Consider the following 17,888-nt stretch of genomic DNA (forward strand, 5'->3'; position numbering starts at 1 on the left):
GGCTCAATCGTTTAAGTGTCCAACTCTTGATTCAGCTTAGGTCTTGATCTCAGGGTTATGAGAGTGACCCCTGTGTTGGGTTCATACTAGGTGTGGGGCCTGCTAAAGATTCGCTGTCTCTCCTTCTGGGCCTCCTCACCCGAAACCAATCAATCAATCAATCAATCTCCCTTTCCCTCTGACCCTCCCCACCCGAAATGAATGAATGAATAAATAAGGTGATAGGATGGAAAAAGATGTATCATGAAAAATGAATCAAAATAAAGAGCGGCGGGATCCCTGGGTGGCGCAGCGGTTTGGCGCCTGCCTTTGGCCCAGCGCGCGATCCTGGAGACCTGGGATCGAGTCCCACGTCGGGCTCCCGGTGCATGGAGCCTGCTTCTCCCTCTGCCTGTGTCTCTGTGCCTCTCTCTCTCTGTGACTATCATAAATAAATAAAAATTAAAATAAATAAATAAATAAATAAAGAGCGGCCACATAAATATGAGGCTAGGTAGACTTCACAGCAAAAAAATATTAGCATAGAGGTCAATTACACAATGATAAGAGGGTCAATTCACAAAGAAGACAGAATAATACATTTTAAACATGTATGCACCTAATAGGAGTTTCAAAATATTTAAAGTAAAAATTGATAGAACTGAAAGGATGATAGACAAACCCACAATTAAAGTCAATCAATATCCTTCTCTCAATAACTGACAGGGAAAGTAGATAGATAGTAGGATACATAAAATACTTAGCATATCACTGGTTGCCTGGGACCCAGGAGTAGGAAAAAATGGGAAGGAAGAATTACAAATGGGTATGAAGAAACTTTTGGGGGTGATGAATATGTTCATTATATTGATTGTGCTGATGATGGATGGTTTCACTAATACATACATGTGACCAGTATGCGAAAGTCATCAAACACTTTAAATATATGCTATATATTCTATGTTAATTACATCTCAATAAAGTAGTTAAAAAGAGATAGTACAAACCATCAAGGAAATGCTGGCTACAATTTAAAATATTGCCAATTTCTGTATACTAAAAATTACCATAAACAAAATAAAAAGACAGGCCATAGACTGGAAGAAGGTATCTGCAATATATATATATATATGACAGCTTTCAATAGAGAATATATAAAGGACTTTTACTAATCAAAAAAAAAAGTGAGCAGAGAGGATAAGTAGATGATTCATAGAAATGGCAATATGAGTAGCCAATAAATATTCAGAGATGATAAGCCTCACTAGTTGCTAGAGAAAGCAAAATAAAATCACAAAGATACAACAATTCATTCCGATCAGTTTGCTAAAAAATGAAATCTGACAATACCAAGTGCTAACAGGAATGCAAAGAGAAAACTCATATATTCCTGGAGAATATGTAAATTAGCTTGGCAATGTATAGCAAATTTGAAGAGGAATGGCCCACAGACCAGCAAGCCTACTTCCAGCTATATGCTGAAAATAACTTCTTGCAATTATGCACCAGGGCAATAATGGAAGAAGGTTGCCTGTAGTACAGTTTCTAATAATAAAAACACTAGCATATTATGGTTTTCAAATACTCACTTTCTTTTCCTTGACCTCCATGGAAAATCTCTTGAGTTTGGGCTCAGCTATGTGACTTGGATTGGCCAACAGGCTATTAGCAGTATGACATAACAGATCCTTAAAATGGACTTCTGAGGTTGGCTTGCTTTCTTGCACTTCTGCCAATACTATGAAAATAATATATTCTGGATAGCCCAGTGGTGTAAAAAAGATGAGAAACATTTAAAGCAGCTTGAAAAATTTGCTGACAAAACCATGAAGCAGAGCTGCCCTTGCTTGGATTAGCCAAACCTGAGCCTATCTACAGAGCAAGGCTAGCTGAGATCAGTAGGGTATACCTCACATGACCTGCAGGTGCATAAACTAGGTAACCGCTCACTGCTTTATGCCACAGACATTTTGTGGTTGTCACACAGCAACAGATGACTAATAAAACTGGAAACAAGTTCCATGTACATGAACATGGATAAATTAAATACTGACATATTTATGCAAATGATAAATACAATTATACAGCAGTGAAAATAAGAGAACTACAGCTACCTGGAACAGTAAATATACAAACATATACATATAAATATATATTTAACATATTAAAAAACAGGGGAGATGTAGCAGCCAGAATAGGCTAGGTTATGCTGCAGTAATAATCTTAAAATCTCAGTGGTTTAAAATAAGGAAGGCTTATATATTGTCAATGCTACATCTATTACTTATTGGGTGTAGCTCTACTCTACAGAATACTGAACCTCGGATCCAGGCTGATGAGCAGCAGCAGCCTCCCTGTGGAACATGGACATATGACATAGACTCCCTGCTAAGCAGGGAGCTGGACATGGGACTCAATCCCAAGACCCCAAGATCATGACCTGAACCAAAAGCAGAGTTCTTAACTAACTAGCCACCTAGGCGCTCCTGGAATGGACTTCTGAGGTTGGCTTGATTTCTTACAAGAATACAGCAAATCACAAACTGACTCTAAGAAGATTTTGCTGGAACATAATGTATATCATTGGTTAGAGGAAATCACATGACTAAGTCCAATGTCAGTGCTAGGGGATGAATATAATCACTGTTCTTCCCTAGGGGATGATGGAAGACAATGGATGTGAATGCTAAAATCTTCAACAGGAATGAAAAACACCAACTTAAGAACAGTAGTTATACCTAAGCAGAAAGGTGGTGAAATGAAGTTTCAGAGAGATGCATGGGGTTTTCAAAATAATTTAAAATGAAGATATGAGATAAATATGGATAAATACTAAAATCTGAAGAAACCAAGTAACGGCTACAATAATATTCTCTATTCTTTTCTATATTTTCTGTATATTTAAAATAAAGTCTAAATCCAAGTTAATATCTATACTTAAATTGGTTCTGGGGCACCTGGGTTACTCAGTTAAGTGTCTTCTTTCAGCTCAGGTCATGGTCCCAGGGTCCTAGGATCAAGTCCCACATTGGGCTTCCTGCTCAGCAGGGAGTCTGCTTCTCCCTCTCCCTCTGCCCCTGCCCCCCTGCTCATTCTCTTTCTCAAATAAATAAATAAAATCTTTTTAAAAAATTGGTTCTATCTCAGGGATAGAATATAAAAGAGGAAAGGAAAAATAAGGGAAGAGAAGGGGAGTGGAATGGATCTTTTTTAAAAAAGATTTCATTCATTTACTTGAGAGAGAGAGCAAAAGCAGGAGGAGAGTGGCAGAGGGAGAGAGAGAGAGAGAAGTAGACTCCCCACTGAGCACAGAGCTGGACATGGGGCTCAATCCCAAGACCCCAAGATCATGACCTGAGCCAAAGGCAAAAATGCTTCACGGACTAGCCACCCAGGCACTCTTGGAATAGACTTGAGGTTGGCTTGATTTCCTACAACTCTGCCATCCATATAAGAAGAACAGATTCGGGCAGCCCAGGTGGCTCAGCGGTTTAGCGCCGCCTTCAGCCCAGGGCCTGATCCAGGAGACCTAGGATCGAGTCCCACGTCAGGCTCCCTGCATGAAGCCTGCTTCTCCCTCTGTCTCTCCCTCTCCTTGTGTCTCTGCCTCTCTCTGTGTGTGTGTCTCTCATGAATAAATAAGTAAAATCTTAAAAAAAAAAAAAAGAACAGATTCTTGGTAGCCCCCAGGATCCTATTTATAAGGGCTTTAGGAGCTCTGTGTCAGGAACCAGGAACAGAGAACAAGACATATAATTCTTATTATTTTGGAAAGGGTTGTAAATTTTTTCCATAAAAGTCAGATAGAAAAAATTTCAGGCTTTGTGGGCCACATATAGTCTCTGTTGCAACTATTTAACTCTTCTATTGCATGAAAGCTGTCATGAACAATACTAATGAATGAGTATGTATATACTCCAATAAAACTCTTTTATGGACACCAAAATTTGAGTTTCATATAATTTTCAAATGTCACAAAATATTATTTTTTAAAGCAGTAAATAAATAAATTTCATGGCTCACAGGCTATATAGGAACAGGTAGATTACTGCAGCTATTCAACACCTGATATACACTCAGCAGCACTGCAAGGAACTAAAAGTAAAAGTAGAAGACAAGGTTCTTCTACTGAAGTATCTTACCTTGTTGGGGAGAAAACAGCACAAAAATGCTTCAAAAATATATTCATTGTCTGTTCTTTTTCTATGTTTTCCTGTTACTAATTAGTGCCCTTTTGTTTCAGCTTAAAGAATTCCCTTTAACGTTTCTTATAAGGCTAGTCTAGTGGTGATGAACTGCTTTAATGTTTGCTTGTCTGGAAAACTTTATTTCTCCTTCTATTCTGAAGGATAGCTTTGCTGGGTAGTATTCATGGTTAGCAGTTTTTTGCTTTGAGCACTTTCTGTATATGGTATGATCTCCTTCCTGTTTGCAAAGTTTCTGCTGAAAAGTCTGCTTAGTGTCTCATGGAAGTTCCTTTATACCCAACAAGTTGTTTTTCTCTCATTGCTTTAAGAGTCTCTCCTTGCTTTTAACTTCTGACACTTTAATTATAATGTGTTTTTGTGTGAGTCTCCTTGGATTCAGCTTATTTAGAACTGAGCTCCTTGATCTGGATATCTGTTTCCTTCCCCAGCACAGAGAAGTTTTCAGACATTACTTGTTCAAATAAGATTTCTGCCTCTTTCTCTTTTCTCCTTCTAAGACTCCTGTAATGTGGATGTTGGTCCACTGATGTTGTCCCATAAGTGCCTTAAACTATCTTCACTCTTTCTCATTTCTCTTTTTACTACACTGTTTGAATGGGCCCTGTCTTCAAGTTCACTGATCCTTTCTTCTGCTGCAGCTACCCTGCTGTTGAACTCCTCTACTGAATTTTTCAGTTCAATTACTATATTCTTCAGCTCTATGGCTGCTATTAGATACTTTCTTACATGTTTTCTTTGTTGAAATTCTCACTTTATTCACGCACTATTCTGCTGAATTTGGTAGGCATCTTTGACTATTATTTTGAACTCTTGATCAAGTAAATCACTCATCTCTATATCATTAAGGTCTTTTTCTGAGGTTTTAGCTTCTTTCCTTTCAAATATATTCCTCTATTCTTCATTTTTCTTGACTCTCTATGTTGGTTTTTATGCATTAGATAAAACAGCCACATGTCTCAACTTTGAAGGAGTGACCTCACGTACAAATCGAAACTTATTGTTCAACCCTGCTCTAGTTCTTGGTATCTCTCAAACCTTTGATAGTCCAAGCAGCCTACTTTATTCTTGGAGGTTCCTAGTAGTTGAGGATGTGCCAAAACCTCTCAATATCTCAAAGAGAAGAATCTCACTCAGCACCTGGATTCAGACTAATTGGAAGCCAGACTCTCAGGTAGCTGCTTTGGGCAAGCGTGGGGTGTGGGCAGAAGAGAGAAAGAGAGAACCCCAAGCAGACTCCATGTCCAGTGCAGAGCCCAATGCAGGGCCTGATTACACAACCCATGAGATCATGACCTGAGCCAAAACCAAGAGTCAGACACGTAACCAACTGAGCCACCCATGTGTTCCAGGTAGCAGCTTTTAAAGTATGCAAATATACCTCTTTCGGGGGAAGACTTGGAGATGGGTATTTCTGTTTGCTTCTCCTGCACTGAGCCCTGGAATGTTAGCCAGTTAAAAATTGTTTTTCTGTTTGTTTCATATTATGCATGAAATCTGTAAAAACAAGCCCCATCGCTAGCTACTAAAGTCAAATTATTAAAAGATGTCTCCACTGGCTGGAAGCCACAAAAGCTGGGAAGCCAAATATGTACACAAGCGCCTTTCTCACAGACACTTGCAACTGGGGCAGAGCAGAGAGAGGATGAAGATGGCACCCATCAGTCTCCCCAGTCTGTGGGGAGGATTATAGCTGGTCCCTAGATGTATGTTTAATTAGAATCAGGCCACAGCAGCTATTAAGATAAGCCAATGAGCCTTTATCACAGAAAAACTAGGAGTGTTTTTCATCCTCTGGTTTGCTGCCCTGTACTGTGGGGTAGTAGCCAATTAAGAATTGTTTCTCGATTTGTTACAGTTCTGTGGCACCTGCAAACATAAGCCCCACCACAGCCAGGTGATCAAGGGGTGTGTCCTGGGTAGCAGTGACATAAGCCAGAGCACCAGACATGTGTACAAGTTCCCTTCCAGAAGATTCTGGTGACCTGAAGCAAGGCAGAGGGAGAGTACAAAGATGGCTCCCACTAGATTTCAAAGTCTCTGGAGAGTATTTCAGCAGTCCTCCAGATATACATAAAATCAGAAGCCGGCCCCTCAAGCCAAAGCTTCAAAATAAGCCAAAAGCTTCTTTCACAGAAAGACTAGGGATATGTTTCAGTCTTTTAGTCTCTGTACTGTGCCAAAGTTGAGAACTGTTTCTGTTTGCTATAGTCCTAAAGAAGCTATAAACCTAAGCCCTACTGGCGGCGCCACCAAAGGCAAGTAATCAAGCGGTGTGTCTTGGGTGATAGTGACACAACCAGATGACCAGACACGTTCACAAGCTCCTTTCTGGGAGATACTGGCAACCTGGAGCAATGCAGAGGGAAAGTGCAAAGATGGAGCCCATCAGCCTCTGACTTTGGTGAGTGTTTCAGTAGGCCCCTATATATATGTTAAAATTATATGCCTGCCCCTCCAGCTGAAGCTTTATGGTAAGTAACATAGGCTTCTTTCACAAAGACTGGGTGCTTTTCATGCAACTGCCTCTTCATGGGCCCTTTGGATGCTACAGACATAAGGTTTCTTGGCTTTAAAGCTACATATTCCAGAGGCTCATCTCTCAGGTGCAGGACTCAAAAAACTCATTTCTCAGGTGCCAGTTGTGGGGTTCAGTACTCCCAATCCTCCAGTAGAGTCCATCCTTGGCACAGCTCCTCTTGACCACTGGTTGCTATACAAGGATGGGATTTATGGCAAGACTCTGTCTCAGCCTCTCTTACCTATTTCAATGAGGTTTTTTTTCTTTTTTTTCTTTTGAGGTTTTTTTCTCATTTGCCTAATGTGTAGCAGTCACTCAACTAGTTTTTGGGTTCCTTTCAGAGAAAATTGTTTTGTATAAAGCTGCAGATTTGGTGTGTCTGTGGGAAGAGTTTCAGAATCCTCCTATGTGAACCAGAACCCACTGTACATGATTAAGAATAAAATTGTGTCTCAAAGGTAAGATTATTAAATGCATGAAGGGTCATCCCAGAGGGAATATGGAGCACAGGGCAATTAAATCACAGTATGAACTGTGTTTATCTTTTTACACTCTTTTCATGTTCCACAGAGATAAAATCAGGTCAATAAAAATATAGCCAGCCAGTGGGAGATGGTGGAAAAGAAATAGGGATCCTCTTTGCTCTGACTAAAGCTCAAGTTTTTTCTATATATTTAATTCTTTAAATATGTAGAAATATTTATATATATATATTCTATATATTTAAAGATTCTTCCAATCACTGACTGGTTATGTTTAACACTGGTTATTATAGCAGCAAGAGTCATTCAAAGCCCAGAGCCTGAAGCAACCACCTTATCCACTATAACCAGCAATGGTGCTGACATGAAGATTGCACAGAAATGGAGATGAGACTTATTCAAGTATATGTTGTACTTTTTTTTCCCCCATTTAATGTCTTTTCTACTTAACTATGGCTACTCTAAATTTTCTTGGTATTCGGTACAGAAATATTAAGCTTTTTATTGAAATTCATCAGCTCTCCACTCATTTCAAAATTACTTAGGGGTGCCTGGGTGTCTTAGTCTAGTTCTTGATTTAGGCTCAGGTCATGATCTCCAGGTCCTGAGATAAAGCCCTGCACCAGGTTCCACACTCAGTGGGGAGTCTGCTTGAGATTCTCTCCTTTCCTCTCCCCTCCCCTTGCTTGCTCATGATCTATCTCTCTCTAAAATAAAATCTTAAAAAGAAACTGCTTAATTTTAGGATTTAGTATGCTTTTTGGTTATTTTTAAACTGTTCTAAAACTAAAACTTACAAATTTAGATCTGTTAGATATCCTGGGATATGGTATGTGTGAAAGACATGACACAACAAAGCTGAAATATGAACTACTGGCTAGAGTCCAGCCATAGAAATTCAAACTATAAAAAAATAGCCTTATTCTTTACGTATTTCAACCCATATAGGAATAATACATATTTTACTTCTGTTGCGTCAACATATGTGGAAATTATTGTTCGTGAGCAAAAATGAAGCCAAATTTTCTAAATGAATCTCATTTTAATACATTATCATTTTCCTTCATGATCATCATCTTAAAAGAAGAGCAATTATTAATCTTGCTTTTTATGAAAACCAGGATTGTGCACAGCATATTAGACGTTTAGCAACTATTCTGTTAATGTAACAGATTTTTCAGTAATTAAAAAACAAAAGATTACAAAATTGAATGTCAAAATGCATAGAAGCAATTAAAATATATGATTTACAAAGGGAAAAAAATAATTTTCCTCAAAGGACCAAATAATCTTTAGTGACCTGCCTAGTCTTGCTTCATTTTCACTGTCAAATCAGAAGCAAAGCACTTTATTTAAAGTTACCAATATAAATTAGATTCAGAAATAATTTAATAGGAACAAAAATATTTTGCTATCATAAAAACCAGGAAAATATTTTACAATTTTCTTCTCTTACACAGAAGCCTTCTTTAATCTCTCCTTCCACATCTCACCAAAAAGGAAGCTAAAACTAATTTAAAAGGCTTTTAATCTAAAATTCAATGCAACTAGTAGAAACTTTATATACCCTTCTTTCTGACTATAAAATACTGTATATTCTGTATAGGTAGGAATTTTTGTCTTTTTTATTCATTATTGCATCCCTTCCATGTAGAATAGTGTCTAACTCATAGTAGAGGTCAGTCGATATTTGTTGAATAAATGCATATGAAATCTATTAGAAAATAAAAGGAACATATAAAGAAAAATAAAATAATTCCTTATAACCAGCATTTAGAGAATACATTTGGTATATCCTCTTTCAGTTTCTTTCTATATATTTTCTACATGGGTGAAATGCAAAGTATAGAAGAACATATTAAATAATACCATACGGTGATACAAGTCAGTAGAATCCAAAATGTGGGAAATTTTATAATGTAAATGACTTACATTCTTTCACAAATAAATGATGTCTAGATTGGGTTTCCTGAAAAATAGGGAACCAGTGCAAGAGGATCAAGAAAAGTGGGATCCCTGGGTGGCGCAGCGGTTTGGTGCCTGCATTTGGCCCGGGGCACGATCCCGGAGACCTGGGATCGAATCCCACGTCGGGCTCCCGGTGCATGGAGCCTGCTTCTCCCTCCGCCTGTGTCTCTGCCTCTCTCTCTCTCTCTGTGACTATCATAAATAAATAAAAATTAAAAAAAAAAAAAGAGGATCAAGAAAAGTGAAACAGGAAAGGAGGAAAAGCCAATTCAAGGGTATATTAAGGAGCTGATTACTGATTTAGACAAGTAGGGCTCACTTCTCCTTGGCTGACCTGAGAAACCATGTAGTTTGTATCTCAGAATTGACCACCCAAAACAATGGAGAACAGAGTGTTTATCAACCAAGTCTCAACAAAAAGTAAAGTCCATTGTACCTCCATATGTGTGCATATGCCAACATAGTTGAATGGGCTCCTGCAGAGGTCCTATGCTATAGCAGTAGAGATATTCTAAAGCAGAAAGCTAAAGCTAAATAGCATAGTTGAGGTTTCTTCCTGTCACGCTTTATCTCTAAACTGCTAACTGCTGCAGCACCAATCTGAGTGAAAAAGTGAAAGGTAGAATGAGAGATGTGAAACAAGGCATAAAGCTTGTCTTGTGTAAATGGTAGGAAAAAAAAAAGAGGAAAAAAACCTTGTGGGTAAAGCCTTTAGAGATAACAAATACAGTGTGTAACCATCTCTGGATGTTGGTTTGAATAAAACAACTATACATAATGTTTTCAAGACAGGGAAAATTGAAGTGCCTGGATATTTTTACTATAAAGAAATTAATGCTCTTTTTAAAAAGTGCAATATTTAAAGATTATTGTTATTATTGGCTTTTTTAGTACTTATCTTTTATACACACATATAGGTATTTACAGATTAAATGATACAATGTCTTGATTGGCTTTAAATGATCCGCAGTGAAGAGAAGTAAGAAAGTTACAAATAAGACAAGACTAGCCATGTGTTGACAATTGAAGCTAAGTAATGTGTGTATATAAATTGATTATATTATTCTCTTTATTTTTATATTTGAAATTTTCCATAAAAGATACAAATACATAGAAGATTTTCTGCATCTTTGAGGGGTAATAATTCTACCTAGAGTTTTCAATTGTTGTAGACATATATTAATGTTAATAAATATGGCCAAAACATTATAAACTCCCTGGTTAGAAAACATCATATTTCTTTCTGGTTCCTCAAACTCAGACTATTTCACATGTCTGTATTTCGACCATGCAGTTTACTCACTCTGAGTGATGCCCTTTCCCTCTCAAATATATAATGAATGATTATTCTTTTTTCAAAATCCAACTCAATTGCCACTTCCTTTAGAATATCTTCCTTAAACATATCCTCTAAAAAGAATAGTTTCATTTACATCTTACTCCTGTACCATATGCAACTGATTTGTGCTAATTGTGGTATTTATGTTCTATAAAACTGCCATGAAAAATGAAGTGCTGCATACTGACCTATTTCTCCTAGGTTCCTTGAACCTCTGGTCACAAAATTTTTGTTAACCAATCAATATATATAAAACCTTGTTTTATGTGTGTTTGTGTATAAAGACATTTTATTCTCTCTCCGTCCTTTCTCCTGTCCTCCCTCCAAGGACATTTGTTTAAAGAATGAAAAGGCAGAGCTCTACTTTGCTTGACTTCAGCTGGCCAACATGTAAAGGGTGACTCAAATTTTTGCTGTTCTGCACATACCTGCGGATGACTGCAAAAGCACTGCGAATACTGATTATGGGGTTACAAGTACATTTTAGTGAGTATGCAAACTTATAAACACAAAATCTGCAAATGAGGACTGACTACACATTCTTTTTTCCCCTTTTAAAAATAGAGTGAAAAAAATAAAAATAAATAAATAAAAACAGAGTGAAATTCAATTAAAATAAGATAACCATTTCAAAGAGTGCAGTTCGGTGGCATTTAGTACATTCACTATGTTGTATAACTATCACCTCTCTATCTAGTTCCAAAACACTTTCATCGCTCCAAATAAGAAACCCTCACACCAATTAAGCAGTCGGTTCTCATTCCTTTAACCTAGCTGCTGGCAACTAACAACCCAGTTTCTATCTTTATGGATTTACTTTTATTAGATACTTCATATAAATAAAATCATATGATATGTGGTCTTTTGTGTTTAGTTTGTTTCACTTAGCATAAGGTTGTCAAGGTGCATCCACACACAAATAATACTCCATTGTATACACTATAATTTGTTATCCATTCAGCTGTTAAACAATACATTTGGGATATTTCCATTTTTGAGGTACTTGTTCTTCTATTTGCCATTTCATTTATTAATACATTAACTTATTTCCTTATTTCCTTATCTTTGGGTTTTGTTTGCTTTCCTTTTAGTGCCAACAACAGTTTTTAGGAAATTGATTTGAGGTCTTTCTTCTGGTTAAATGTTGGTGTTTATAGCTCTAAGTTTCACTCTAAGCACTGCTTTTGGAGGACTGCATAAGTTTTGGTAAGTTCCATTTTCTCTTTCATTTATCTCAAAGTATTTTTTAACTGCTCTTGTGATTTCTCTGATCCACTGGTTGTTTAAGAGCATGTTGTTTACTTTCCACATATTTATGAATTTTCTAGTTTTCCTTTTTATTGATGGATAATTTCGTTCTACTACAATCAGAAAAGATACCTGTAAAAAAAATAAAAAATAAATAAAAAGATGCTTGTATGATCTTAATCTTTTAAAATCTATTAAGATTCATTTTATTACTTAACATATGGTCTATTAGGTCTATTCTGGAGAATATTTGATGTGCACTTGAGAAGACTGCATATTCTGCTGCTCTTGAGTGGAATGTTTATAAATAAATGCCTTTGGTCTAACTGGTTTACAGCATTAAGTTCTCTTTCTTCACTAACCTTCTGTCTAAATATTATATCCATTATTGAAATGGCAGTACTGATATCTCCCAACAATTTTTTAAAAATTAATTATGTTTAGCATTTTTTATAAGATTTATTTGAGAGAGAGAGAACAGGGGGACGGGCAGAGGGAGAGGAGAGAACCTCAAGCAGACCCCTTGCTGAGCTGGGAGCCCAACTCAGGGCTCCATCTCACCACCTATAAATTACAACCTAAGCCAAAAGCAAGGGTCAATGCTTAACTGCCTGAGCCATTCAGGTGCTCCGTCTCCCAACTATTATTGAAGAACTATGTCTCACTTCAATTCTGTCAATGTTTCCTTCATATGTTTTGGGGTCTGTCATTTGGTATGTATGTATTTATCACTGTTATATCTTCTTGATGAACTGACCCTTTTATCAATAATGTCTTTGTCTTATGTAACAATTTCTTATAAAAATCTACTTTGTCTGATATTAGTACAATCACCTCACCTCTCTTTTGACTACTATTTGTACACTTTAATTTTCAGCCAACTCTTGCCTTTGGAGCTAAAGTTAAGTCTCTTACAGACAATATAAAGTTAGATCCTACTTTTTCTCCTCTCAATCTGTTTTATTTTTAAAGATTTTATTTATTCATTCATGAGACACACAGAAAGAAAGAGGCAGAGAAACAGAGGAAGAAGAAGCAGGCTCCATGCAAGAAGCCCGATGTAAGACTCAATCCCAGTACTCCAGGATCACTCCGTGAGCTGAAGGCAGACGTGCTTAACCGCTGAGCCACCCAGGCATCCCTCTCAATCTCTTTTAAATGGTGAGTTTAATTCACTTACGTTTAAAGTGCTGATAAGAAAGGATCTGCTTCTGCCATCTTATAATTTGTTTTCTATATGTCTTACATATTTTTTGCCCTTTGAATCCTCTGATCTTGCCCTCTTGTGTTTAATTTTTTCTAGTGCACCGTTTCTATTCCCTTATTTTCTTTTCTGTATATTTCAAAGTTATTTTCTTAGTGGTTTACAATTAATATCTTACAATTGACATCTTAAATGAAAATAACGTATTTTGATTCAACATTCACATACTAACAACTGTTGTTTTATGAATTTGTCTTTTAAATCATAAAGGAAAAAAATAAATAAATCATAAAGGAAGCAAAAAGGAGTCAAAGATAAAGCAATACTGACTTTTATATTTCTCTGTATAGTTAACTTTATTAATCTTTTTTTTAATTTCTTTGAATGACATTAAGTTACTGTCTAGCATTCTTTCAATTCAGCCTAAAAAACTCCATTTAGAATTTCTTGCAGGGAAGAACTACAAGCAACAAACTTTCTCAGCTTTTGATTATTTAGAAATGTCTTAATTTCTCTTTCTGGGACTCCCATTATGCATATGCGTCTCAGGCTCTGTTCAATTTTATTCGTTTTTTTTGCATTCTGCTCCTCTGAATAGATAGTATCAGTTAGTCTAAGTTCTACAATTCTTCTATCTCCCTGTTCAAAATCTACGGTTAAACTGTTCTAGTGAATTTTTTAGTTCAGCTACTGAACTCTTCAAGCTCAAGGAATTATTACTCAGTTCCTTTTTAGGATTGCGGGATCCCTGGGTGGCGCAGCGGTTTGGCGCCTGCCTTTGGCCCAGGGCGCGATCCTGGAGACCCGGGATCGAATCCCACATCGGGCTCCCAGTGCATGGAGCCTGCTTCTCCCTCTGCCTGTGTCTCTGCCTCTCTCTCTCTCTCTCTGTGACTATCATAAATAAATAAAAAATTAAAAAAAAAAAAAAAAAAAGGATTGCTATCTCTTTATGGGTATTCTCTATTTATTAATACATTGTTCATCTTGTTTCCTCCAGTTCTTTGTCAACGGGTTTCATTTTGCTCTTTGAGCAGATTTAAGACAGATGATTTAAAGTCTTTGTGTAAGTACAGTGCTTGAGCTTTCTCAGGGATGGTTTCTGTCAATTTCTTTTTCTTTCTGCTGATGCGTCATTTATTCCTGATCATTGGTATGCCATACAATTTTTTAAATTAAAATTGGACATTTTAAATATTATAATGTGGTAATTCTGAAAGCCAGATTTTCCCTATTTCCCAGTGTTTGATGTTATATAACCCATTGAGAATTACAGTCATCAGTGATTAGTGATTTTTTCCAAAATATTTTCGCAAATATTATGTTCTCCATCATATGTTGTCACTGAAATTTCTGTTCTATTATCTAAACAGTCAGCAAGTAGCATGACAGAAACTTCTTTAAAAGCTGGAGGCAAAAAGAATGAAAAAACAAAACAAAAAACACCCCAAAAAACATCCTAATGGTTGCAGACTGGCTCTGAGCTGGGTACTTCCTTTGATTTTTAGCTACATCTCCTACAACTCTGCTTTAACTTTCACTACATCCTTACATGGGGAACAAAGATCAGTAAGGGGTACAAGCCCATTCAAGTCTTTTTCAAACATGTCTGGCCCTGGGCATGCACATTACTCTCTGGATTTCCAGGTGTATGCAACGGTCCTTCAAAGGTCTTATTCCCTGAAATGTCTTCCTCCTCAGTCTCTTCCTTTCTGGGCTTTTTGGTCTGTCTGCTACTTCTTCCATCTGTGCTCCCCTGGCCCAGTGGCAACAAGTATATGTCTTTAAGTTTTTCTAGTAGATGACACCTGGGTACAATCTCCTCAACCAAGTATCTTGGTTGAGTACAGGCTCATTAGACTGCTGGCTCCCCTTTCATACTCCTAAAGACTATGAATAATGCCTAACATACAGTCACTAAACAATGAATACAATTACAGGATAAATGTATAATGTTTAGGCAATACAAAGAAATAAAGAAGCATATAACAAAATTGATATCATAATCTCATTTTTCACTTTAGCACTTACTTTCTGGTTGTTTTTCATTGGGTGTTATGGATCGCACAAAATCCTGTGGAGTCATAAACACTTCAGATTCACCAGGTTCATTGATGACTTTCAAGGTGGCAAAATATCGGAAGATTTTGTCTGGTGTGGAATACGCTCGAATCCTATTCTCATATTCCATCACCTAAAATTAGGAATTCAGAGTGTTACTATATTACGGAATTCTCATTTTCATACATTTTCTATCTTGCTTTTAGAGATGTTTTATTCTATCTTTTTATCTATAATTGGATTTTTTATATGAGACATAAACTTGAATTTCAAAAACCTTTAAATGTTTACCCTCCAAATACCATTTATAGTCTAGTTGAGGCAATGTTTGTGTAACTTGTTTAAATTTTTTGCAGATATTTCCCTAATTTATTTATTTATTTATCCATGAGAGACACATAGAGAGAAGCAGAGAGATAGGCAGAGGAAGAAGCAGGCTCCCTGCATGATGTGGGACTCAATCCCAGGACCCCAGGATCATGACCTGAGCCAAAGGCAGACAGACACTCAACCACTGAGCCACCAAGGTGCCCTATTTTCCCAATTTTTTAAATTACTGAAAGCTACAAAGCTAAAAAAATGTCATACAAGAATTCAAAAGGTCTCAGTAAATGGGTATAATTACAGATATATGGTAGCTATAGATTCTTAAATACCCAAATTTTTAAAAAGGGATTGATTTTACACTTTATACTTTGATGCAATTTCTTGAATCCCAAATCAAAACAGAATTGAGAATTCGTAAGTTTAAATAGCTAATAGTCTTTCAAACACAAAGTACATTAAATAATAATAGCATTAAAAAATAAAAGTACATATCATGGAAATTTAATTAACAAATCTGAAGCAATAAGACTTTTTGTTTTGACTATAAAATTAAGGAAACTATGGGACACCTGGATGGTTCAGTCAGTTAAGCGTCTGCCTTCCATTCAAGTCATGATCTCAGTGTCCTGGGATCAAGCTTGCCATCAGGCTCCCTGCTGAGGAAGGAGTCTGCTTCTCTTTCTCCCTTTACCCTCTCCCTACCACTCGTTCTCTCTGTCAAATAAATAAATAAAATCTTTAAAAAAATTAAGGGAACTACTGGAAATCTTTTACAAACACCATATTTAGAAAAGACCAGAGCTGAGAAGAACACAAATATTTAAATAGTAATAAGATCAAATATGGCATACATTTAACTAAAAGAGTATAATATTAATATGCCCATTTTTTATTCCGGCATCCAAGCTGTGATTCTGTGCATGGAATATACAAAATACTGTATCTTCTGCATAATATTCTTTTACAAATGTAGGAATGAGAAAAATCTTTTTTACCAAAATACCATATACACAGTATTCTGGTGAAAAAATTTCTCTTGTCTCTGAATTTCAGATGTTGAGATAGCCAAAAATAAATAGTATCATATAAGTAACTAGCAGGAAATGTATAAAGGCAATACAATCTAAAAATCCAACAGTTCAATGTCTAAAAAGCCATTTGCTAATATTAAAACCTTTATTTACGTTTTTAACTTGCCACATTAACACAGCTAACATTGTAACTGCCAGTCCTGGCTAAATGGTCAATTTGAGGTCACTGACAACAGCTGTTATGGTGGTTTTAGCTCTACTACCAGATGTGCACTTAGCAAGTATAAAAGGACTGCTAATTTGTAACCATACATGATAGAAATATTTCAACACGAATTTGCATTAAAATCTGAGTACTGATTTCAGAGATTTTTAAAGATTTTATTTATTTACTCACGAGAGACACACAGAGAGGAAGAGACATAGGCAGAGGGAGAAGCAGGCTCCATGCAGGGAGCCCGATGTGGGATTCGACCCTGGATCCCAGGATCATACCCTGAGCCAAAGGCAGACACTCAACTGCTGAGCCACTCAGGCATCCCTGATTTCAGAGATTTTATCAAAATATTTGGCATGTGGCAAATATACCAAGGAGCTTTTCAACCCCTTAGCAGCCTTAAAACTTAGCTACAAGTCTTAATTCAAAGACATTTCATATTATATTACAACTACCTGCTGGATAATACTGGCTATAGAAGAAATAACTTTCTTTAGGACATCTGTATTCCTGTTCTTCTGAACAACAACAATAATCAGTTTGCAATGTTTAGGGTATAAGCTATAGCTATGCAAAAGAGGTTTTTCTGAATTAAAAAATCAAGTCAATCTTTAACAAGATACATGTAGAACAACAATAACTTAAAAGTCAGTAATTTTCAGATTCAAAACCAGATTCCTGGGTTGCTACAAGTCCTTGAATTATACTGCTGAATATTAGTTTTAGTTTAAAACAATAGGCCAAGGAAAGTAATAGACTTTTTACATCCCCATGTTGTTAAAGTTTAATATAGACATAATCCAGTACATACTTTCCTTTTTTCACTTAGCAATGTATCTTGGAGGTCACACCGTATTAAATGATATAAAACTGCCTCCTTTTAAGTGGTTATATTCAAAAGAATGTGAAAGAACTATTTTTATAAAGTGTTTGGAATACAGCATCTAAAATAACAAAGGCTTAGGAGCTAAGATATATAGAAAACTGTACGATTTTGAGATAGGTAGCCTAGAGAAAAGATTTACTAATAGAATTATAATAGTTACGTTCAATCATTTACTTAAAGCATTCTTGAACTTCATGATATTAAGATAGTTCTCTTCAATAAAACCGCTGGTCCTGAAGCCAGTTCTAGGGTTTAATTTTGGTATAATACCTAAGGAAAATCAAGGTGATAATATCTTGAGGCCAAGTGAATGCAAGTGACAGTGAATCCCTGTGGGCCCTGATGTGAGAAATCATACATAGGCTTTGAATGAAGACTATAGTCAGACCTTGGAAAAGGTAGCATGCAGAAAGATCTTAT

At 36.4% G+C, this 17,888-nt stretch overlaps 1 protein-coding gene across 11 annotated transcripts in view; it reads right to left on the reverse strand.

Annotated features, from left to right (window-relative positions):
- Positions 1 to 17,888, reverse strand: part of MICU1 (mitochondrial calcium uptake 1) — a 248,383-nt gene that overhangs the window by 143,355 nt on the left and 87,140 nt on the right. For all 11 annotated transcript variants that reach the window (XM_038534294.1, XM_038534296.1, XM_038534288.1 and 8 more), the window contains one exon: positions 14,978 to 15,140. In XM_038534294.1, the coding sequence (XP_038390222.1) occupies positions 14,978 to 15,140 (163 nt within the window). The remainder of the gene's footprint in view (positions 1 to 14,977; positions 15,141 to 17,888) is intronic.

This window comes from Canis lupus, chromosome 4, assembly GCF_011100685.1.
Source record: "Canis lupus familiaris isolate Mischka breed German Shepherd chromosome 4, alternate assembly UU_Cfam_GSD_1.0, whole genome shotgun sequence".
Classification (NCBI taxonomy): domain Eukaryota; kingdom Metazoa; phylum Chordata; class Mammalia; order Carnivora; family Canidae; genus Canis; species Canis lupus.